Consider the following 24,118-nt stretch of genomic DNA (forward strand, 5'->3'; position numbering starts at 1 on the left):
AAATGGTCTTTATTCACTCATGGTGCCCATACACGGAGCGCTGTGCTCTGCACTTTCTGTCTTAGATCGCATCAAGTACAAAAAGCATCCAATGTGCTACAGCAGCAAGATGTGATTCAATCTAGTACAAAAAGCATACAATGTGCTACAGCAGCAAGATGTGATTCAATCTAGTACAAAAAGCATACAATGTGCTACAGCAGCAAGATGTGATCCGATCTAGTACAAAAAGAACGGACTGCACAACCTTTTTGTGCTGCGCGATGTGATGTGCACAGGAGCGGGAATCGCATGGGCAAAACGCTCCGTGTATGGGCACCTTAAAGCTGGTCTTGAACCAAAAATGTATTGTCCAATCTGGCTGGTTTGGAAATAAAATTCTAGTAACATAAGGTAGCAAAAAGATCAAAATGCCAGATTAGACTAGAAATCTAGGCTGCAATAAAACAAGATAATCATGCAATGTTCCAAAACGCACAAACTCCTACATCTATATGCTATCGGGTTGTTAATAACCAACCCCAATACAAAGAGCAAGTCACAGACTGTAAAAAAAAAAACACCTCTCAGCCACACCATATTTTAATTTTATAAAAGCATTACTTTCTATCAGGTAGGTACATGAATGACAGTTAGTTAGCAGCATGTTAATAACATAACTTACAGAAATTATGCTTAAACAACATCTAAACTGGATAAAAATAAATAAATTACGTTTTACCTGCAGAACCTATACAGAAAAGTTGGAGAGAGATTTCTCGGGCATCATCTGTGCATTGATCCCTAATAACTTTCATTTCCGTATTAAGAGAATTAAGTGCGATAGCTGCTGCGCTGTATATAGGGAGGTGCCAGCCCGGGCTGCTTATCACAGGTATCACACCTGCGGTGCATAGTACAAGCCTCGCTGTGTTGTACCAGGCTTCAAATCAAGAAAGCAAACAGAGAAAAAAAAACTGGCTACAGAGTTTCAGGTTACCTTAAAGGATCCGTAGTGCTACAAAAATATAATATAACGTATAACGCTTCTCTGCTCAATCACTGGCGTCATAGATCCAAGTTCATACTAATCGTTGTGTAAACCATAACCATGCTATACGGTGCGACAGCAGGAGGAGAGAGAACCGCTCCGCTGCTCATGTTATAGCCACACAGAAAGGTGTATGGATGCATGTAGGTCTTACACTATATTTATGCCTCTCTCGCACTGCAGTTTATTAACGTTTCCTAATTAATAATTAAATCACAAGTGTTGGCCGAAGGTGTTACATATGAATTCATCTTTGCAAAGAGCCACAAATTCTTACATTTCTCCTCCCTTTTCTACCCAGAGAGACAAGCTCCAGATATCACCCCTAAAGGTGAATACACTGCACGTTTTTGCACATGTGATAAGTGTCTGGCCGGTAAAGCGCTCAGCGCATACATTGAGCAATTTTCACGGGAGGTGAACAACTTTCCATAGCGTGTATGGGCCTTTACACTTACTATTTTAAAACCCATTGCAATAGCGGGGTGCCGGACAGTTTCCCGACAGTCATTACCCCGACACTTGGGGTCCCGACGGCCACCGGCTATTCTCCCTTGTGGCAGTCCACGACCCCCATAGAGGGAGAATAGAATAGGTGGCGAGTGTAGCGAGCCACCGTGCCCGCAGCGTGGCGAGCCCCCAAGTGGCTTTGTTGCACTTGGCCCGCTGTCTAAGTCCGGCCAGTCAGGATCCCGATATCAGGCTAATGACTGTCGGGATTCCAACTGTTGGAACCATATACCACACCCCAATAGCAGAGGCGTAACGAAGATCTTTGGCGCTCAGGGCAAGATGAAAAACACCCTCCCCCATTGGTCGCACACGCCGCAAGGGGCTCCTTAGGAAGATGGAGTCTCCTCTGTGCTTCCTCAGCCACACCATCATCTCCTCTCTGCATTTCTCTCAGCCACACCATCGTCTACTATGTACAACATGGTCATCTCCAGATTGTCTCGTTGTCACACCATTTCTCACCATCCCCGACTACCCCATTAACTGAAATTCACCATCAGCTCTGCCTTCTGTCGTGAAAAAGACAACAGACATTAAGGCAAGGCAGGTACTGGCAGGAAGAGCACAGCAGGCGAAGGCTTATCACTAAATAGCATACACAACAGTTATGCCACATGCTATTGAAAATATATTAATACACACATAAAACATGTAAAAAGAAACAATATTGCTAATCAGAATCTCTTAATTATTAATAGTGCTATCGATACAAAGTATCATTAATACTACAGCACTGAGGTCATGGGTTTGATTCCCACCATGGGTGTTTGTATATTCCTCTTGTGTTCTACCCTAGAATGTCTGTGTGTGCATGTATATGTGGTAGGGAATATAGATTGTAAGCTCCACTGGGCAAATGTACAAATATTCTCTGTAAAGCGCAGCCAAATACTAAAATAAAAAAAAAAAAAAACTAGAAAATCTCACCAGATAGATTGGACAGACAAAACTGTAGGTGTGGACCCAGCTTTACATTACTTTACAATTCCAATGTATTGGATCAAAGTTTAAATTAGCACGGGAAGAATTATAACATGCGTTGGGTGGGGTGTGTTCAAATGGAAACCTGAATTGCAGGGTCAAAATAAAACGGTCTAACATTATGCAAAAGTAGCCAGTATTTACCCTGCACAGGAAAAATATAACTGTATTTGACCCTTGCATGATAACATGGTTTGTTCCATACACAAAGCTACTTGCTTTGTTCGCTTTACGTACTAATCTGAATCGGGCCCTTCGCCTTATCTGGCCGCATACAAAACAAGGGCTTGGTTTTCCAGATACTGTAGCAGCCTGTTCTTGCAGAGCCACGCTTAGCTCCCAGACTGGCCGTCTTTCATAGTTTTGATTTATACTGTATAATAGAGACTACAACTATACTGTTTGCACGGTATGTCTATGTTCTGTATTTGCAGGCACGGCAATATGCTTTTCAGTAGACTGCAATAGAAAAAATTATTGTAAATTCAATAAGACACGAAAGTTATTTTCTACTGTACTGAACATCACTGGGACATGGAGTTTCTATGTCCTAATCTGCGAAGCATGGCCGATTACTAAATCCTATGAAAGTTACGGTCTATTTAGTGGGGTGTGGAATGACGCTCAATCGGAATTCTAATGCCCATTAGTCTGACAGTGGAAATCCTGATTGCCGGGACTTCGACAGGAGATTGAGTGGTACGAAGCCCCATGCAGTCTCGCCACAGGTTCTATTCTCCCTCTAGGAGGGTCTTGTCGTCCCCCCCCCCATGAAGAAGAAAAGCCTTTGTCAGTTGGGATCCCGGTACCCATTTAGTTTGGCACTTTGGGGGGAATTAAGTGGTCTTCAATGGCCACAGTGGGGCTACTGCAGGGCATATGTGTTGCTGAATGAAAATGACAAACCTGGCAGAACAATTACTGGCCATTGAACACTTCATCTTTGCAAGGGTCACAACACTTGCCAGTGTCATCAGGGAGGATATTGTTCATATAATTACAGGTCACCCTGACCAAATGATATATCGGTACTTATGTAATATCTGGGCTCCCGTTTTTCTTATGAGACCGTGTCCCCTCGCGGGGCTCGCTGCGCTCGCCACGCTTCGGGCATGGTGGCTCGCTGCGCTCGCCACACTATATAAAATCAACTCCATGCGTAGTTGGATAGTAGGGGTATGAAAAAATGGGGTGCATTTAACATGGGAGCCCAGATAATACATAAGTACCGATATATCTTCAATTTACATCACTTAAATAGGTGGGTCAGATATGGAGCGTTGAACATATTTATATGTGGTAGTCATGCTTACTACAGGCACGTAGAAAATAATAAGGCATTTGAAGCAAATGAGTGGCAACAAATGAGACTGTTACAAGGACCAATTAGTCCCTCGGGTTGTGTAGACTAGCCGGCGTCCCTTGCTTTGCATCCCTGACATCACTTGCTCTCATTTAGTTCTGGCATTATTTTGCCAACGCTCCTCTGGAACTATTCCCTGGCTGTACAGCTCCAGGAGTGTTTATAAGCATTTCTATGGTTACTATTTCCTCTTACACAAACATCACGTACAGCTGTTTAGGTATTATATTTCTGTATTGTTTATACTGCATTTGATAGGACTTCCACAAAAAAAAATGTTTATAGGAAATAATACTGTATCATTTATGCCACAGACTGCCACGTATTTAGTAATAAGACCTCGCCGTACTAATGGCCACACCAAGAACTTTGACATAGGCAGTTATGAGTAGCATATACTTATTACTTGGAGATAGTGTATACAGCTAGCAAAAAGGAATGAAAAATAATACATACAGTGTAAAACCATAATAAAGTATCTACCTGTAGAGAAATGAAAAGGCCCCCACACAACGATTTTTTGGCCGATCGTCCGAAGTTTTACCGATAATCGGCAACAATCGGCCGGTTATTGCCGATTATCGGCAAAAAATTGGCCGATATATCGGACGATCGGTCGGAAATCGGAAAAAAAAAAATTGTTCTAGTGTGTGTGGGCCTTGAGTTATGTTTTACAGTATAACAAAACTAGAAACATCTGGGAGGATTAGTTATGAGGCCCATACATCAACAGATCGATTGTCAGATTGGGCTGATTGGAACAAAAGCCTGGTAATATCTGAAGGACAGATTTTGGCAGTTTTCCAGCATTTTAAAACAAATGGTCAACTGTCATTTGCTCTCATCCATTACCAGGATTTTGTTCCAACCAGCCCAATCTGACAATCGATCTGTAGATGTATGGCCGGCTTTAGTCTACAGCTAGGGCCAGTACAGCAATATGTTCTAAGGTCCAGATAAATGAAAAGTAATTAGAAGTGATGTGACGACTTTGCAATTCAGAGGTCACACTGCGGCAACAGCAAGGTGTCAGAATTCCTAGGCTTCCCTTACACCTGTTACAAGTCATTCCATGACAGCAAACGCAAGCTGTTCTACAAAGCACTGTATTAGATGTACAAGCCTGCAGGATTTACACACACACAAGCCTGATCGCCCTGCTGTTCAGTACGCTGATGAAATATTCATACGGGGCCGTCACGCTCCCAATCCTCCGAGCAGCTCTGTTAATTAATCACAAATCACCTTCTAGCAGCGACAGGAACCTCAGCCCTTCAAGGCCCCTTTATCCCTGGCTCATAGGATCACCTTCTGGTGCAATTTACCATCGGGAGCATTCGAAAGGAAATAAATAATGGCAGCAGTAGGCAGAGATGTAGGTTTTGTCGTAAGCCACGTATATCTATGCTCAACCAGTACATGAACATATGAAATGGAGATGTGACAGACTAATGTAAAATAATGCTGCTTCAAGATCTTTACTCAATTAACACCTTCATTTTAGAACCTATTTAGCAACCATCTATACGTGTCTAGTGTCCGTGTGTCTCCGAAACACCGCCATCTGTTGGCAGGGAGTGAAACTACATCTCTTTCTCTCTCACGGAGTGAAGCTACAATCAATATTCACCAAGTGTCTTGCAGGAGCCGAGAGAATTCACCGGCTTTAATCCCATGAATATGGGAAAAGGCCAAACACGACTACTGCCACTATGTGGAGGCGATGAATGCAAATAGAGAGATTTTATCTTAATGCCGAGGATATAAAGACAGAGCTCACAACGGCACCGGCAATCTGGCTGCTTAGAGCACAGGGAGGGAGCAGGGAATAATGCGAGACGTTCTGTACAGCAGCACTAGGCCACATCTGCTACAAGGTTGTGTGGAAAACATTTCTATCAGCTCAGCCGTCACGTCTGGAAAATAACAAAGCCTAAAGGGATGATAGCTATTAAAGTTCCAGCCAGCCGTGGACAATCCATGAGGCACGTGAAGACACCAGAGCATCGGGGGCGCTGTTCTGGCTTGGTTCTCTTGTAGCCTAATCTATTAATAAAAGCAGGCGTTGTAGGAATGAAACACACATGGGAGGGAAGGTCCTGGCACATGTTCCTTCGTCCGAGTAAACAGGGGATGACAGTATCTGTAGAAGCAGGCTGATTCCAAAGCCTTAAATGAGCCAGAGAAAAGAAGTTCTGGGTTCTGCCTTCCCCATGAGAGTTTCTATTGCTCATTTATAACAATTTATGTGAGTACAGTGAAATATAGCTATGATGGCCACGATGGTACGGATCCCGCTGAGCTCTCAGTTAAGCCATGTGCCTCTAACTGTCCAAAAATGGATCAGGCTTTCTCCACCAGGTTAACTGCCCTCCACTAAATGCCAATATCCAATAAAACTACAAACGTAATCTTCTTAACTAGATTAGAAATATCCTAGAAGTGCACAACACGTGTTATAAAATATGCCAAGTAGGATCCTTTACAGCCTTCAGCTGATATCGAATCTCAAACCAAAATCACACTTATCACAGGGCAATTGTAGCACCATTTCTATGCGGTCTGACTAGATTACTTAGAAATTAAGCACGGATTGCCCAGTGCGTATGCCCTCCCAGCGATGGCAATGCGTAGCTCCGAGCAATCAATGGTGCATTGCTGTGTGCTGAACAATATGTACTAAGCAGTAAAGCACAGCACAGGGCACCCGTCACCATGTGTGTACGGGGCTTAATTGTTGGAAGACGAAGCTTAGCATTACCCAGACCAGATATTTGGCAAACACAATATTAACCCATGACTGGGCCCCTAAGTTTCCAGCTATGTTTTAAGCCATTTTCACACTACAGCAGATGATTGTGAAACAGAGCTTATGACATCATTACACCTTTCTTATTATCACAGATACCCAGTTGACAATGGTGCTGAGCGCTTTTAACAAATGGTCAAGAACTCCTAACCAAGACTGAAGTCGGGTTTAGCAGCTATGCAAGGTTAAACTCCATCTATTTGGGCATGGCAAGCATGATAATGATTGGGTGCCCGGGAGAACTGAATTGCTCTGTTGGGCACCCATTAATAATGGTAGCGGCCAAGATAATGGAGTTCCTCTCTAGATGTCTATTACTGTCCCAAAGAAAAATAGTTGATTGAGTCCTTTTGAAACCTTTTTGAAACCTCCCCCTTGCAGCCGGAAGGACATCCCCGGGTGGCTGTGAAAAGCTGCTGGGGGAGGAGCAGCAGCACGGAGGATGGGGAGGGAGGGTAAGGAGGCCGGAGGTTTTACCACATTTTCGGATTAGTACATCCCGACCTGAGAGAGAAAAAAACGGTGCTATATCCTCCAAAAATTACCGAGCCTTAAGCTCAGCAAGCCAATTCATTAGAAAAAACCCTGGAGCCAAGGGAAATTTATTGAAACCTATTGAACATCATTCATCAGTATTTTGAAATATAGCAAGCCTCATATTCCGCATCAATTTTTACAAGAAACACATTCTCCCAGTATAACACTTGCCTCTGGTTACCAGCCAAGAGCTGCAGCATTACACTGTGGGTAAAGGAGGCTTTTCCCACTTTAGAGAAAAAGTTATATGGAGACGACTGGTATCAAAAAGCAAACCCTGTAACACGTTTAGATCAGCAGTGAGCAGGCTAATCTAAAGGTGCATACACAATGTACAATTTATTTGACCAATTCCGTTAATTTTGGCCCTTCTGAACAAAATTGGTCAAAATGTGTGTATGCAAGTAACGACAAATGAAGATGCGCATACCAGGCAGTTGTTCATCAAGGTTGTTCATATACTGTGCATGCAGCTCTATTAGGACATCTTTCAAAAAAAGTCTATAGACTGTAGCTAGATCGTTTGTCTTTAGTCAACATCTTTCGTCCAGGACACTGGGTTCAAGGGAAATTGGTCATCAATATCTTTTAGTGTACACACTGAAACAGATTTTGACCAATATCGTTCAGAAAGGCCAAAATGAACAAAATTGTTCCAAAAAATAAATTGTACAGTCTGTATGCACCATAAATGTTTGGACCACTATCATAGTTTATAAAAAAAAATTGGTTTGAACATGGCTGCTGTCAAACTGTTATAATGCCAACATATAGTCCTGAAGTGATCCAGCCTCGAGGCCCAGCGCCGATTTGGCCGTCCACAAGTGTGCAAAGTGATCCTATCGTTTGAACCTGACAGCAGCATTGTGCCAGTGGCTAGCTTCATTCACTGCCAGCCACTGTCATCTTCGGAAGCGGCTTCTAGAATACGAAAAATTCAGCTGTGCCCCATGACCGCAAAATTACTTGGATGTAAGACTAGCAGTGAGAGTGAAAGGACCCCCTTCTCTAACGTTTGCTGCGCCTTTATGAGGACAGCTTAAAATTATTTTGTCGATAGACCGCACATTTTTTTGCTAATGAAAAACATCTTGGTTTCGTGATATCTTTGGCTAGTGGTTAGGAGAAACTGGAAGCACTGCACATATTTCCTGTGCTTTCAATACAGAATTTAGCAGCATCTCTGATATCACACATGGCAAATCCATACAGGGTTACTGTAAAAGAAATAGACCCTTTCAATTATTTATATAAACCAAACTAATATTGATATATACATTGATATGTAATGTGTAAGATTTTATGTGGAAGGTAAACTTGTCGCTGGTCAAAGACACTGTTGTCTTCACTCTACTGCTGCGAGTTTGTCATTACTTAAACTTTGTAGAAACTGTAGAAAATATGGAAACATTTGTAAATGTTTCAGCAACATTTTCCATGCAGTCGCCGGTTTAATCTGTTGCAGTCCCAGTCTTCATACATTTGTTACCGCAGTCATAGGGCGGCATTCAATTCCTGCCGGCAAGGGGTTTTGTATAGCGAGGATGGCATGTTTTCAAACAAGGATCGCCAAAACCAAGCCAACCTCGCTGTCAAACCCCCTCACTGCATTGGATTTTCCAAGGAAATCCTCGCTGTAAGAGGACGGTGAGGATTCCCCTAAACGGCAAGGTTTGCCAGCAAATGAAGAGAGCCTGCTGCATTTTTTGGCAAGTCCCACCGTTTTGATGGGCGCACTCGCCATTTCCTCCTCACTGAAAAGAACCGGTGAGGAGGAAACGGCAAGCGAACGGGGGGGGGGGGGGGGCAGTTCAATACGGACTGCTTTGACGGCGAGCTATCGGCACTGCTTGCTGTCATAGCTCGCCTTAAAGGCATTGAATATACCCCATAGTTGGGACTGCCTTGTAGGTGGAGGATTCCCCGTCGTGTTCTAAAATGCTGCCTTACTACAATAAGTTTGTTTTCACTAATTCTAGTCCACAAAAAGTTTTCTCTGCCAATCGCGTGATCCTGATGTCACATCCTAGCTGTGATTTTTTTTTTGTCCACTTGCTGTAACCGTAAACAATATGAAGGAACACATCACAGAAGCTGTTGTGAGTGCAGACGAGGAAATGTTCTGGTATGTTTGGAACAAATTGGATCATATTGATATTTGGTCATGTAACAAAAGGCTCACACACTGAACATTGGTAACTTAGATCTAGAAACTTACAGACATACTAGATATACAAGAAAGTATTTGGAATATATCAATAATATTTTAGTTTATATAAAACCTTGAAAGTATATTTTAAATGTAACCCTCTATTAGGTAAAAATCTGACATTGTAAGCACATACTAAAGTAGTATACACACAGTGCGATTTAATTTCTATGTAATCCCGAATGGAACAATGCCGTGTATACATATGGTTTCGACCATATTGTACAGATCTGTACTATATAGTGGTGCCAGCACAGTCTATTTTTCTATTCTATTTCGCAGATTGGGATTGAATAGAAAACATTCAATTTCGATTTGATTTAGTTTATTATAAGCAAAGTCTAACATAAGGCAGATATTTATGTCAAGGGAATCTGCAATACCGGTCATGTTACCATAAGGACAATGCAATTAGAACACAACCAATTAATATGCAGCTTGTACATGCTGCAGAGCTATTGGATACCGGTTAGGTCCTTAATATATAACCAATCTTTGATGCAGCAAAGCTAGTGGACAAACACTTATGGTACTTATTACCATTACTTATTATCTGCAGTAACCAGAACATGCACAAGTATTCCCTGTGGGGACAATTGTATGCGCTGCCATTAACATCAATGTCCATGTTCCCTTGACATTTATAAAATATCTATAGCACTTGTGTTGTCATTTGCTGCCTTTCTGCTGGAAGAATAAAAAGAGCAAGCTGTACAAAGTAGATGTCTCCATGGCGCACCCTGCTGTGTTTCCAGCATTCTCTTATCACATGCTTGCCCTAATTTATGAGGAGGCAGGCTATAAATCAGGATATGTAAATAGCAGAGCTACAAAATTTCTGCTGAATGCTCAGCTATGCAAGGAAAGGAGGTGCTGGGGTGTTGCTGCTATGCTAGCAAGTATCAGAACCTAATTTACTTAAAATAATGCTAGAAATGTTCCTTTTCCATTGCCAATGTACTGTGAGGACAAACCGTTATTGTGGTTTACAGTAAGAATTATAACCTAAAACCGCACAAATATACTTACGGTTCACACTACACATACAGGCCCTTTAAAAGCATCCACAATGTACTGTACCACATGCAGATGCTATAACACAAGATGTACAGGATTTACCTCATCCATAGGCTGTTCGTACCCATGCTAACAGAGTTCACCACTTATGCCGCTTTCAGACATGTGACCTGGGAATGTGCTGGGTAAACAAGCCGGCAAATATCCAGGTCTCGGTTACAGAGCAGGGTCATGGTGATGGTGATAAATACTATATACCAGTGCTCAGATTGCCGGCAGTCAAAAGACCGACCTCTGAATCCAAAATGGGCACCATATGTACCTTAACCCACTCCCCCTACCTATCCTTGGTAGCAGCCTCTCCCCCCCCCCCGGCAGTCTGATTAATAATCAATGCTAGTACATAAACCAAACCCCCTCATCACCCCACCGCCTAAACCTATCCATAAACCTACTTACATTCGGGATACAAGCTGTTAGTAGTCCAGCATCAGCATCATGATGTTTTTACGACATTCCGCCGCTGGTGTTCCATCGGTATACCAGACTCTGGCATCCTGACCACAGAGATGCTGACCGTATCCTGGGTCATGGACCCAAGACTGATTTGTTTGTATTTAAACATACATAAATCCAGAGTTGATGCGCATTCATGTGCAAAAACCAGGAATTTCCATATACAATTTGAGTGAAAGGGGTAAGAATGAGCCCTCATTTTCTGTCTACACAACGTTGCATGTGCCCAAAGAATATTGGCCAGCTTTTGCACAACCACTACATAAAGAATGACCTCCATAATAGGTCTACTGTTGAATTAATAAAATTATATTTAAAGTAACTATAACACAAACGAAACAAGACCATCTAGACGTAAACTATGGAACAAATGAGAAAATGCAACTGTCATTCACTGGGAAACTCCGGATTCAAAAGTTTGACAAACTTGGGGCAATATGAAATAGCCTGTAACCTGGCAACATTATCAAATTTGACGATTGGCTATAAGGTGACAAAGGTCATTGTGGAATTTGGCGTTTACAGTACACCTCTGACAAAGCTGCCCACTTGGAGATGGGGAAAGGAGTTGGATTTGGACATCACTATGGGTTTACAAGCTTAACATCATCATTTACATGGGGCTGACATTTTTGAGGAAACCGCTCTCCCTGAAAGGTTGGTACATACTGTAGGTCTTATTTACATTATAAACAATAGCATCTTACCAGCAGCAGCAGGGAGAACGCGCAGCATCAATGAACTGCTTATTCATTACCAATGGCACATGTAAGACTGATACCAGGCATGCGAGTTTAAATTAGCAAATGTGGGGACTGCTAAGAAGTTGCAATGTTATCTCCACACGTCTCCATCCATTGCCACCTCACCGTCAGTGCCCACAACAACTAAAACACTAGTGTCTTCTGGCCTTCATTTTCAAAAGCTACACAAGACTAAGCACACCGGACTAAGCAGCAGGGACACAAAGTTGCCCCCCGTTACCTTTTGCTGCCACCTTGTAACCTAAAAGTTATCTTCAATCTTGCAAATTACAAGTGATGAAGTGGTAGACGGCTGCAGTCGTGCAATATATAAATAAAAGGCAATACACACTCCGCGCCCTATATTCCATCCTAACTTACGCCGTTCCTTATTGCAGGAGCCCGACTTACGAGAGCAATACCGGACGATGACTGTAGGGACTCCCTCAGCAAACGCACATAGGGTAAAGCACAGTTCTGAGGTAAACCTTGTCTATTTCAGGATTATCTGGGGTGTTACTACAATTCACAAACTCTGATGAACACTCCCACAGCTGTGATTGGTTTCAGTTACATTACAACTAGAGACGAGGGGACTATGAAGGGGTTTACTATTGGGGGACTTACTTAGGGGTGAGGTATGAGCTGCCGACGGGGCATTCGGACGACCATTAGATGGACGTGGGATAAGGGGAGACTACTTGTCGCTGAAATGATGGGTTTATTAAACTAGGCATGTCCTGTTTAAACAACATAAATGGTGGATGGGAGGGCCCAATGACATCTCCTTCTTGCACCTCCATGTGCACAAAAGCATTGCCAGCTTTTATGGGGGATCAAAAAGTACAAAGAATGCAACAAGGCCGTGACCTAATCGCACACCTGCCCGCATCACACTCCAATATCAGATCAGCCTACTATGAGCAGCCATTTTCTCTCTCTTTCCTGGAAGAGTTTTGGTAGAACCCGGAAGGGTGGTTTTGGTAACAAACAATCCATATCCAAAACCCGAAAAGTGTCTGGTGCACATCCCTAATTATAAACACATTTAATAAAAGGAACAGAGCAACAACAAAAAAACTCACCGTCTCTTTATTGGGAAGCAATTCTTTTCGAATTCTGAAGAAGTTCTTTCCATACTGTCTTAATCCTTTTATAAACCGTTTCTGTAGTAAAGCAAATAAAAAAAAGTATAATATCTATGAGACAAGCATACACAAACTTAAAAACGGATACAAGAATACAGGTCTAAAGCTGGCTATGCACTTGTACGATTTTGCCTGATTTAATCAGATTTCGATGAATTGGGCCCAAAAAATTGGATGTGTTTGAGCTCTGATCCGCGGTCTTGTGCACATCAAAGCTAGTGCACTGGTGCTGCCGATTCAAATACATAGGAAAAACCAAGCATGTTGATTTACATCACAGAGCAAGTCTCTGACTTAAGGCCCCCATACGTGAGTCCAACTCTCGGGAGAGTTTTTTTTTTTTTTACAATTTGGCACTTCATGTGCCATTTTGCTCTGAGGGCAGGAAATAAACAAACAAAAAAATAATAATTTCTCGGCCCGAATCGTTGGGATCGGGTGAAATTGGACCAAATCAGATAAGTGTATGGGCACCTTTACATTGAACATCTTTGTTTCTTCCACTTACAATTTCAGCAATGTGACATTAGAGCTGGAAACAGGTTTTTTTTTCCTTTTTTTTTTTAAACTCTGGGGCAGATGTATTAAGCCTTAACAAGAGATAAATGTAAGGGTGATCGAGAGATAAACGTCCAGCCAATCAGCTCCTTACAGACTTTTTCCAAACACAGCCTGTAACATGGCAGTTAGCAGGTGATTGGCTGGACGTTTATCTCTCCTTATCACCCTTGCATTTATCTCTTGTTAAGGCTTAATACATCTGCCCCAATATGTCCAAAGGAAAAACAAAATCGTTCACATGAAATGTACATGTAAGGAAATCGCCCACGACTAACTTCAGCTGTATGTGTTGCACAGAGTAACCAGCAACAAGATGTAGTAGTGTTGTAGAGAGAGGAACATAAACTTGTCATCATCTCCATCCAAGAAGCCCTAAGCACCCTATCATGTTTTATATGCCATGAATACGTGACCAGGGAATATTCTGTACTGAGGCTCCTGCAAAGATTTATTCTGCCAGGTGTGCCCAAGTGTCCTTATAAAAAGGATGCAGCTGCCATCAACAGTGCCTTTTATAGACAAACTATTAGAGCAGTCTGGAGGCCTAGGTATATGTACATGCTACTTCTTTTAATTCTGGTTTACTCGTTACATACAAGTGGGGGTTTTATTTATTGATATTCCAATTCAATAAAGTGCTAGCACTTCTCCTCAGTTTCCGTTATACTTTAATCTGGTGGTAAATGTGTATTTGTAACAGGACTGTGGGGTACTGCATGCCGAGACTACAAAATACAGTGCACTGACCCTTCGAGGGCCAAGATCTGAGAGATGTGCAAAATATTCACGTCGCTCACATTTGTTATATTAATTCAAATAAAAAAATGTTGTGTAAAAAAAAAAAAATATATATATATATATATATATATATTTCCTACATAACGTTTACATTACAGGCCATTATAATGGATAAAAATGATTGCTTGCCAATTTTCACACCAATTTTGACAAATATACGGTACTTGTGTAGTTTCACGGCGCCAGCATGGTGCCATGCGTCTGGGTCCCCTTGCGGGGCTCACTTCGCTCACCCACACTGTGGGCTTGGTGGCTCGCTACGCTCACCACGCTATTTAGAAATCAACTCCATGCCAAAATGGATAGTGGAGGTATGAACTATCCATGTTGGCATGAAGTTAAGTTACTTTATTTTACATAGTTTGTGGCGAGCGTAGAACCCGGAAGTAGCACAGCGCCATGCAGGCGCAGTGAAACTACACAAGTACCAAATATACTTGGCACCCAGAGGGTAAATGGAGAAAAACCCAATACAGCGCCATCGTACCGCTTCATCTTCTGTCCAGCACTTCTCAATCAGCTTGGGAACTGGCTTCTTCACCAAACGCTGCAATGCCTTTCCAGCATCATAGTTACTTTCATGAAGCTACGGAAAACATACAGAACAGTTAAGGTCAATTCAATTGATCCTACAGTACATGGAAAAAAACACAAATTCATCTTAATATTTTATCTCTTAGCCTAACAAAAACACAGTTGTATGACTTGAGGCATCCACGTCTGTCCCTTAATAAAATATAGGAAGTTCCCCCATAAATTGCTTAGTGTGTACAGTAGTTGTCACAACTTCCACATAACATCTGTCATAACATAGGCTGTGAATGGCTGTCAGATTGCATGAACATCTTTAGGTTTGTGACAGCACACAAATTCAATTCACACAAATTATTATTCGATATTCTGCCGAATAAACCTGTAATAAGTGCATAAAAAAGTGTAAAACAAAATATAGGGACAGGGCTGGTTAGATGGGGAGAGACCTTCCAGGATCTTTCAGTAAAGTCCATCATCAAGTCATCGGTTTTACTGAATAAGCAGCTAGTCTCCGCCTCCTTTATGAAGATGCAATTTCAAATATTGCATCAGGTTTATTATACACCCAAACTTCGCCACGCACTTGGGTCTCAAAAGTCCAAAGACTCAATATAGTATAAATGGCACTATAATGGAAACTACTGAGGAAGAGAGGCATCTAGGTGTCACTATTTCGGGGGACTTAAAGGTAGGTAGGCAATGTAACAAAGCAATGAAGAAGGCAAGTCAGATGCTTGGTTGCATAGGGAGAGGTATCAGCAGTAGAAAGAAAGTAGTAATAATGCCACTGTATAGGTCATTGGTACGACCTCATCTAGAGTATTGTGTTCAGTTCTGGAGGCCCTATCTCCAGAAGGATATAAATACATTAGAGACTGTACAAAGAAGGGCAACTAAAATGGTGCATGGCCTACATCACAAAACGTACCAGGAAAGACTAAAAGATCTTAATATGTATACTTTAGAGCAGAGAAGGGAAAGGGGGGACAGGATAGAGACTTTCAAATATATCAAGGGTTTTAACAAGGTACAGGTGGGAGACATTCTTCACAGGAAGAGGAGCAACAGAACACGAGGACATGCACCGACACTAGAGGAGGAAGATTCAGGGTAGTAGATAAGTGGAATAGCCTCCAATCAGAAGTGGTAGAGGCAAATACAGTAGTACAATTTAAACATGCTTGGGATAGGCATATTGATATCCTTACAAAGAAATAAGGATCAAATATGGTTTGAGGTAACATGTTTAAAAAAGGGGCAGACTAGATGGGCCAAGTGGTTCTTATCTGCCGTCAAATTCTATGTTTCTATGATTGGTGTCTCCGACAATGCTAATTGTTTCGACATGTATCATTGTCTATGGTCTTGTGATATAGAACAATCATTTTGGTTGGAAATCCAACATTATATTAATCACACATTAGGAATTCAATTCACTGTGATGGCCTCTTGGGCATTTTGGAACATACACCCCCCTAATGCCTTTACAACACCGCCCCAGCCCGCTCAGTGCCTTCTAGCCGGGGTTGCCCCAAGAAAACCGTACTTTCAAGATGGATTTATAGTGATACATTGACTTTACAGCTTATGCTTCCAAGATTGCAATTTCTATTCCAAATGGACTGGATTGAATGTTCAGTTGACATAGAATCAAGGGCATTGAAATGTTTTAATGTCTGGATAACGTATGTACTTTCACGAACAGACTTTGAAAAATACTGTATTAGACAATTTGTTAGGCTCTCTACTTGGTATGTCTACTTTAGAACAGGGATCTATCAATGTACCATTTTATCTTTTCAATAAAGATATTACAAAAAATAAAACAAATAAAAAAATATGGGGAAAGATGTTATTTAAGCAGAACAACATCCATCTTACTTGTGAGCTGGATATTGCAGAAAACATGACTTTGGAATCATACCTCTACCATCCCCATTCACTACAGGCAGCCAAGTCTATGGCAAGGATTTGGTTTTTGTGTGTAATTAGTGTTACTACCAGACAACAATGTTTATAAAATCATGATAATATATATATATATATATATATATATATATATATATATATATATATATATATATATATATATATTTGTAGTACTGGAGGAACTAGACCAGCAACAGACCCTCTTCCCCATCCTCCTAAGCCCAATTATTTTGTACCCAGGTGGACGCCAGATAAGCCACTTCAGTAAAGTAGCATATAACCCAGAAAAAAAAACACTTTTTGTAAGCATAGGATACATTGCATTCTTGCAATTTAATGCAGCATCCAACACAGAGTGCTCTCAAACATTCTCGTTATCATCGCTGGGGGAAACCCGCTCAGTGCATACACACTGAGCGGCTTTCACCCTGCCTGATGCTGTCAGCAGCGGGAGGACTACCTAGAATGATATCTAGCACAGCTACAAGATTAGGCTGCAGTGGATTGTTAGAGCGCGTCTGACAGGACGAAGACAGCAGACTTGCTAATGTTTCACAAGGTGAGGTCAGTAGAGAACTCTGAGAAAAGCAGTACAGCCAAACAAGCCACCGTTGTGCAAGATACCGTAGTCTGGTGGCAGGGCAAACACTGCCCAGCATACCAGCGGGCACCAGCATTGGCCCACCCAGCTGGGGAGCAAGCGGATATGGATGCGCGAGAATGCGTAGGCAAGTAAGACTGATGTCATCACTGTGTATGGTGATGCAATAAAGGTGATTACTCATGTTTGAAGTTTAGGAGAGACTGGCACAGCAACGAATACATTTTTCTTTAGAAACAACACAATAATACATTAACAGCGTGGAACAATCATAGAAGCTTATTAGTCAGAAATATCAACAATGACCTGTGAAACTTTCCAAACAAGGGTACAGATTAGTCAGAAGTCCATTATCCTATTTGTCTACGGACTGTGAAAGAAAATTAGTTTTCTGTTATTTTTAAAAATATTATTTTCCACCCTTTAATGTAGCGTGACGTCATACTGAATTACGGGAGAGCAACTAGTCTGGCACCTGTCAATATCGTTGAATTTAAAAGATGCATTCTTGTCTCCAGTCATCAATAGCATGGAGAAAAATAAAAGCAGGGAAAAACAAACTGAAAAACCGATATAATGGATTCCAGGTTGAGTATACCTTATAAAAATATGGTCGCCACCAGAAGAATTTTGGATAACGGATTATTCCGTATTTCGAAATATTTTTTTCGAAATGAGGTATCTTGCATTTCACAACAACCACATCAAATACGCACACACATTTATTTGTGCATGAAACAAGGTTTGTGTCCTATCTCAGGCACTGATTTTGAATGCCAATCATTTTCGCGCACATATTTAGTGACAGTTACATATCCTATCCTTAGTAGTGTCAGTTACAGATGTCACCAGTAGGGCTTTTAGCAAAAAAAACAAAAAAAAAAAACAACATTTTGGAAACTATGGCTATGGGATATATTGGATAAGGGATGCTCAACCTGTATTAATTATAATAATTAGCATACATTATCATTATTGTTTCGTCAAAACAGAAATAAAGACCCCAGGACTGCAGCGCTACAATGCTACCCAACTCACATGCTTATAATGACATTCTATAGGAGCTGGCTTCTCAAAACAATAAATTAGTAGGCGCCCCCAGCTTAGCGTCATAGATACTAGAATGAAATGTCCATATTTCAAAATTTCATAGGAATAAATTATATTAAGGCTCAGAAAATGACATTCCACGAGAAGCATAAAAAACAGGTTTGCAATATTTTGTGGAAAGCTTATTGTGCTAGATCAGATAAGAATAGAACCATGATCGATGGGGTAATAAGCGAGTATATTAATGTCATGTCTAGCTAAGGGATGTAGCGCTGCTCGGCAAGATAATTCTGGTCAGCTCCAAACGGGCTTCTAGACTTCAATGTTGCATGTTTAAAGGCCAGGCACTATATGGGATATTTCATGCAGCACTCCTATAATAAATACCATTTATTTATTAACAGTTTCATAAATAACGCAGCAAGTTCCGTTTTTTTATTTTTAATGAGTAGGCATTATTCATTAATGACAGTTTAACAAGACACATTGGGGGAAATTTAATAGGATGAGATTCAAAGTGAGACATTTGTTAAGAAAGCTCCAGTCTTTTTAAAGCGGCAATCATTTACACTGCAAAACCAGTTTGAAGTGTAAATAACTGCCGCTTTAAAAAGATTGGAGCTTTCTTACCAAATGTCTCACTTTCTGAATGTCTCATCCTATTAAATTTCACCCATTACCTTTCAAAATATGGACAACCTATACTCTAATGTGTTTACATGAGCCGGGTGTTGATACATTGACATTACAAACCACCCGCTTTATGTAGAGCACGGACTTATTGTCTGGTCATCACCAGTGAGTGCTAAGGATGAGTGGTAATCATCTTTGCACTTCACAAGAAAAGTCTAGTCTTTATCCCGGAATGGTTTAAACAGCAAATAAAATCAACTTTTCAGTATTAATACGAGAATTGTTTTTCCTCAGCCATCTTCCTAAAGCTTATAATCTCTCTAGAGGTTAAACAAAATGGGTGTCAGACACAGACAGTGTGTGTGTCCAGGCTCACAGCATGTCTTGTAATGGCATAGAGTAGAAGTAGGAATTCATAGTACAGACATGGATCATGGTGACATCCCCAAAGTCACAGTGCATAATGAGACATTGGGCGGTATTCAATGTGAATACCTGCGAGGTGCAGCGAATCCTTTTTTGGATTCGCTGCACTTTCGCCACGTTCCGGAGCCGGCGGGCTCCGGTATTCAACGAGTCAGGGGCAGCGAGCCCCTGACTGGCGAATATGAGCTCCTGCGGCGATTGCCGCAGGGAGCCTGAGGACGGTGCCAGGCAGAGAGATGGTAGTCTCTCTGCCTAGCCCAGACCTTTGTAGGGGGTTAGGTGGGCTCCCCGGGTGCCAGGCAGCACAGGCTGCCCCCCCGGGGGTGCCAGCAGGGAAGCGTATATTCACTACACACGATCGTAATGATCGTGCAGTAAATATATAAATATGTAATGAGCGGCTCGGCTCCGGCGCCCCCTGCTGGCTGCTGTGTAAAAAAAAAAATAATAATATTATTTTTAAAATTAAATATATATTCATGTGCTTACAGCACATGAATAAAAATAGCATGCCCCTCCTCAGAAAAAAATTCCTGATTTTTTTACACCAAATGTAAAAAACAAAACACTTTATTTTAAAAGTTCACATTCCACTTCGCCATAAAAAGATAGCGATTGCTACTCGGTGAATCATGGCGAAAAAAACCTTGAAATGTATTCGCCATGTGGTCATTGAATAGGGTGATTCACCGTTTTTGTCAGAAATTCGCCAAACAGCACAAATTCGCCATAAAAACCTGGCGAATCAGGCTCATTGAATACCGCCCTATGGCTACCATGGTATACCATTAATCATAAACAGCAGAAACTTATAAAAATAAAAAAAGGACACACCAACATTCTCTTTATTGCTTACTAATGTTTTAAGGCCCTGCTGATTTAAAAAAAGGGGGGGGGGGAATAACCCTGCTCTCCCTGACCGATTAGAAGGTCTTTCCGCGTGCACTCTTTGCTTTGTGTGTAAACCAGCAGATTCATCTTGTAAACCAAATTAAATTGGCAGCAGATATCAGTGGAAGGACCAATGCATAAACAAGCCATCTTTATAAAAATATATAAAAAAAGTAAAATAATTATTGTTTAAAGAGATATATAGACACAGATATCTTTCTCAGGGACAGGTTTAAAATCCCTGGGAACCTTAAGAGTGAGCCATATGGATCCCTTGGGATAACTTGCTGCTGTCTGGACTTATTTTTAGAAGAGAGTTCATTTTACAAATTGTCCGCCCACATTCCTAACTAGACATGCAAAGGGATAAAGAACACCAGGAATAGCAAGACACAAGGACACTCCCAGAAAGCCTTATATTCCAGTGTGGTACTGCGTTATATTACTCCACTTGTTAGCCTTCTTCCCCTCTATAGACACCTTTATATTGCTGTGTCTGGGCAAAGACATTAAGTCACAGCACTCCTGCGGTGGCTAGTAGGTGCTGCAGTTATAACAGAGATGAAGCCCGGGATTATCAAGTCTAATCGGATTTCTATAATAAATGATCTACATCTACCTTGCGTGCATTTACACTGCAAGGAATCACAGGCAAACTCAACACCACTCACTCAGATCACGGGTGACATACAATCTCCACAACTCGGCCTTATGGTGCCCATCTACTCCGTACATGGGCACCATACCTGCAGTGTACGCCCAGCAGTGTTTTGGCTAAGCTTATAGGCACAATACTGCGATGGTGAGGCACGGAACATAGGGGGTACACCAAGAGCGATATGTGCTCTAAGTGATCTAGTCAGATTGCTTAGAATTAGGGCTTAAATCACCCCATGTATATGCCCAGAATTCACTGCTTTCTTCTTATGCTTATTTGTTTCTGTAATTGGGCTCTGAAAAAATCCCTTGCGGCACCATATAAAGATTAACAATGGCAAGATATCACCTGAAATCCTCCAACAGTTATAAATCTGAGTAGTCCTAACATTCAACCACAGTAGACCGCAGAGACGAGATGTATTAAATCCACATAAAGATAAGCAGTATTAATAAATACAAACTATATAATGTTCCATTTAAATAAACTAGAAAACAGATACATGAAAAACTATCAAATAACTAAATCAGTGAAGGACAAAACTAGGCATACACGGAAGATTGATAAATAGGGTAACAATGTTCCAATCCAAAAAGTAACATTGTATCTCCCGAGCATAGTCTTCTATGAAAACATTTTGTGATGCGACTTCTTTAATAGTAAATGAACAACCATACAAAAAAAAAAAGAAAAATAATCACTTCTACGTCCACTCCTTGCGCCAGATAAGCTTCAAAAGTGATAAAATGAAGAGTGATAACAACCAGCCAATCAGCTCCTAATTTCCATGTCACAAGCGGTGTTTGAAAAAAAAATGTGAGGTAGGAGCTGATTGGTTGGTTGTTTATTGCTCTCCCTTTGATCACTTTTGAAGCTTAGAGCATCTGGCCCATAATGATAAAAAAAAAAGCAATTTTCACAATACAATTAATCACTCTACAAGTATCTAGCAATCTTTTCTATTCAAAAGCTTTGCAATAGTAACAAGCAGATAGCTTGTACTGGGCATACATTGTCAGATATCAGACAAACATTATATTGTCAGCTCTGAACCCTGACAGGTATTTCACAGCATCTAAGGACGCAACATCTGCTCCCCTCTCCCTGTGACAGGGGAAATGTTGGTCAGGGGAAATGTTGGTCAGTCAGAAACGTCAGCACATACACTGCTAAATGCGGCTGACTAATGATTAAACCAGTCAGGCGTGTTGTAAAATATTCCAAGCTGACGTCTGTTTGTAGCTGGTCTATCACAGCCATTCGCTATTCAATTATAATCCGCATATCGAGACAATTGTATAATGTGCGCCCGGCTTACGTAACCAAAGTATGAACATATTTCACGTTTTTATTATCATTTACAGTATATTTGGTAATATCTGATAATACTAGGCCAAGGGGTAAATGTGCCTAGGGGTTTTTAATCACTTTAATATTGTCTTGTATTTTAACCAATGAACTGCAGCTTGATTTTCATTACTAGAACCACACAGTCTGACGTTACAATGATTTACTTGCAAACATTGAGGCTAATTCAGATTTAATCGCAGGAAAAATTAGTTCTGGGTGGGGAAAATGTTACATGTGCAGATAGTTAGATTTGGGGTGAATTATTTTGTTTCTGTGCAGGGTAAATACCGGCTGCTTTATTCTTAAGGTGGCCACACACTGATGCGATGTCTTACAGCAGTGTATAAATACAGATCTGAACATAAGCAAAGGTAGAGCTGGCCAGGCACCGTGACACGACGACACTTACTGTGTTAAGTGCGTTGAGTGTAGTATCATCTCTAGATGCAGCAACACAACCGTCTTCTGTAGAGCCACCGTCACACATCCCTGCAAAGGCCGCCATGCTCCTGTCAGGAAGAGAACCACCAGGAACAAGAAAATCAGGGAAAGACCCAGGGAAAGCAAAACTTAACCGGTTATTGTAGAGAAACGCCTTCTGATCACTTTGATCAGGCAAGTCCAAACTGTAGTTTCAGCATTCGCTATTAGCAAAACTGTGGCAAGGCATGATGGGACTTGTAGTTTCACAACAGCTGTAGGGCCATAGTTTGGACATGCCAGCCTTAGCTGTGCCAGTTTATTTTATGGAGCTTATGTCAAGATATGGGCAAGATGGGTTTCTGACAAGCTGTCAACAAAAACAGCAACAGAACCGCTCAGAATTTGGGACTAGACAGCGGACAGTGATTACAATCTGTAAATTTGTGGTCACCATTTGTTGTGAGCGCTAGTGATTGCAGCTAAGGTTTGTGGGTAATATTTGGGCTTACCTGGCAGCCCTCAGGTACATCAGCAGGTCACAGTCATTAACGCCCGGCATCCACACCAGCTCTTCATGCTGAGTGATGGAATCAAGGTCAGACGAAGGGAAAGGCTGCAAATCCGGGAGCTTCGCCTGTGGGAGAACACAGAACGTTTAAGGGATAGCTCGGATAAACATATTACACGCTCGCATTCCAAACCTAAGTGTCTAGAGAAGATTTCCAATATATAAGACCGAATAAATCCTGTAAATAAAGCAGTAAGGGATGAATCTGCTTTCAGAACCGTGGCCCAAAAGCATAAACGCAAACCAAGCAAACTCACCCAAGCAAAGGCTGTAAGGAGCAGCATTGCGTTATGTGAAAGGCACGTACGGAAGAGCGAGACAACTCAGGCAGGAAACGCTGTCATTACACAGATATTATTGTGTCGGGAGACCTAATTAGCAGCTTTAGTCATCTGCAGCGATATTAGCAGTAAGGTTGGAGAGTACTTCACGGAGAACAGCTTCCAGCCTCTGTAATTACTTCTTACCAGCTCAATACAAATCATACGTAAACAGGCAATATTTATCTAGAACCTGCCAATTAGGAGTCAGGGGTTCCGTGCCTTGGGCAATCTTTTTAACGCCCCACAATTAGCAGGGCACATGCAGCGGTGTAATGGTTAAGAACATCTATGACATACTACCTATGGCTGCGCTGGTGAGCGCAAGCTTTGGGGACGAGGGTTTTAAAAGTCGGCCTTAATGTCTCTTACAAAATCAAAAGTTAAGGAGTGCAGTGAAATAATGGTTGTCTGTGGTATTAGAACAGTATCAGTCAGAAGATATCTAATGACTAGTGCTGGAACTTCCTGGCTTTTTGTCAACGTAAAAGCTAAAATCTGGTTCGTGCT

The 24,118-nt window shown here is 41.4% G+C and overlaps 1 protein-coding gene across 7 annotated transcripts in view; it reads right to left on the minus strand.

Annotated features, from left to right (window-relative positions):
- Nucleotides 1-24,118, minus strand: part of RERE (arginine-glutamic acid dipeptide repeats) — a 290,268-nt gene that overhangs the window by 25,193 nt on the left and 240,957 nt on the right. For all 7 annotated transcript variants that reach the window (XM_083163291.1, XM_083163286.1, XM_083163289.1 and 4 more), the window contains 4 exons: nucleotides 23,230-23,354; nucleotides 22,707-22,806; nucleotides 14,713-14,811; nucleotides 12,804-12,884 (listed from right to left, as the gene is read on the minus strand). In XM_083163291.1, the coding sequence (XP_083019417.1) occupies nucleotides 12,804-12,884; nucleotides 14,713-14,811; nucleotides 22,707-22,806; nucleotides 23,230-23,354 (405 nt within the window). The remainder of the gene's footprint in view (nucleotides 1-12,803; nucleotides 12,885-14,712; nucleotides 14,812-22,706; nucleotides 22,807-23,229; nucleotides 23,355-24,118) is intronic.

This window comes from Crinia signifera, chromosome 19 (assembly GCF_055691185.1).
Source record: "Crinia signifera chromosome 19, ASM5569118v1, whole genome shotgun sequence".
Classification (NCBI taxonomy): domain Eukaryota; kingdom Metazoa; phylum Chordata; class Amphibia; order Anura; family Myobatrachidae; genus Crinia; species Crinia signifera.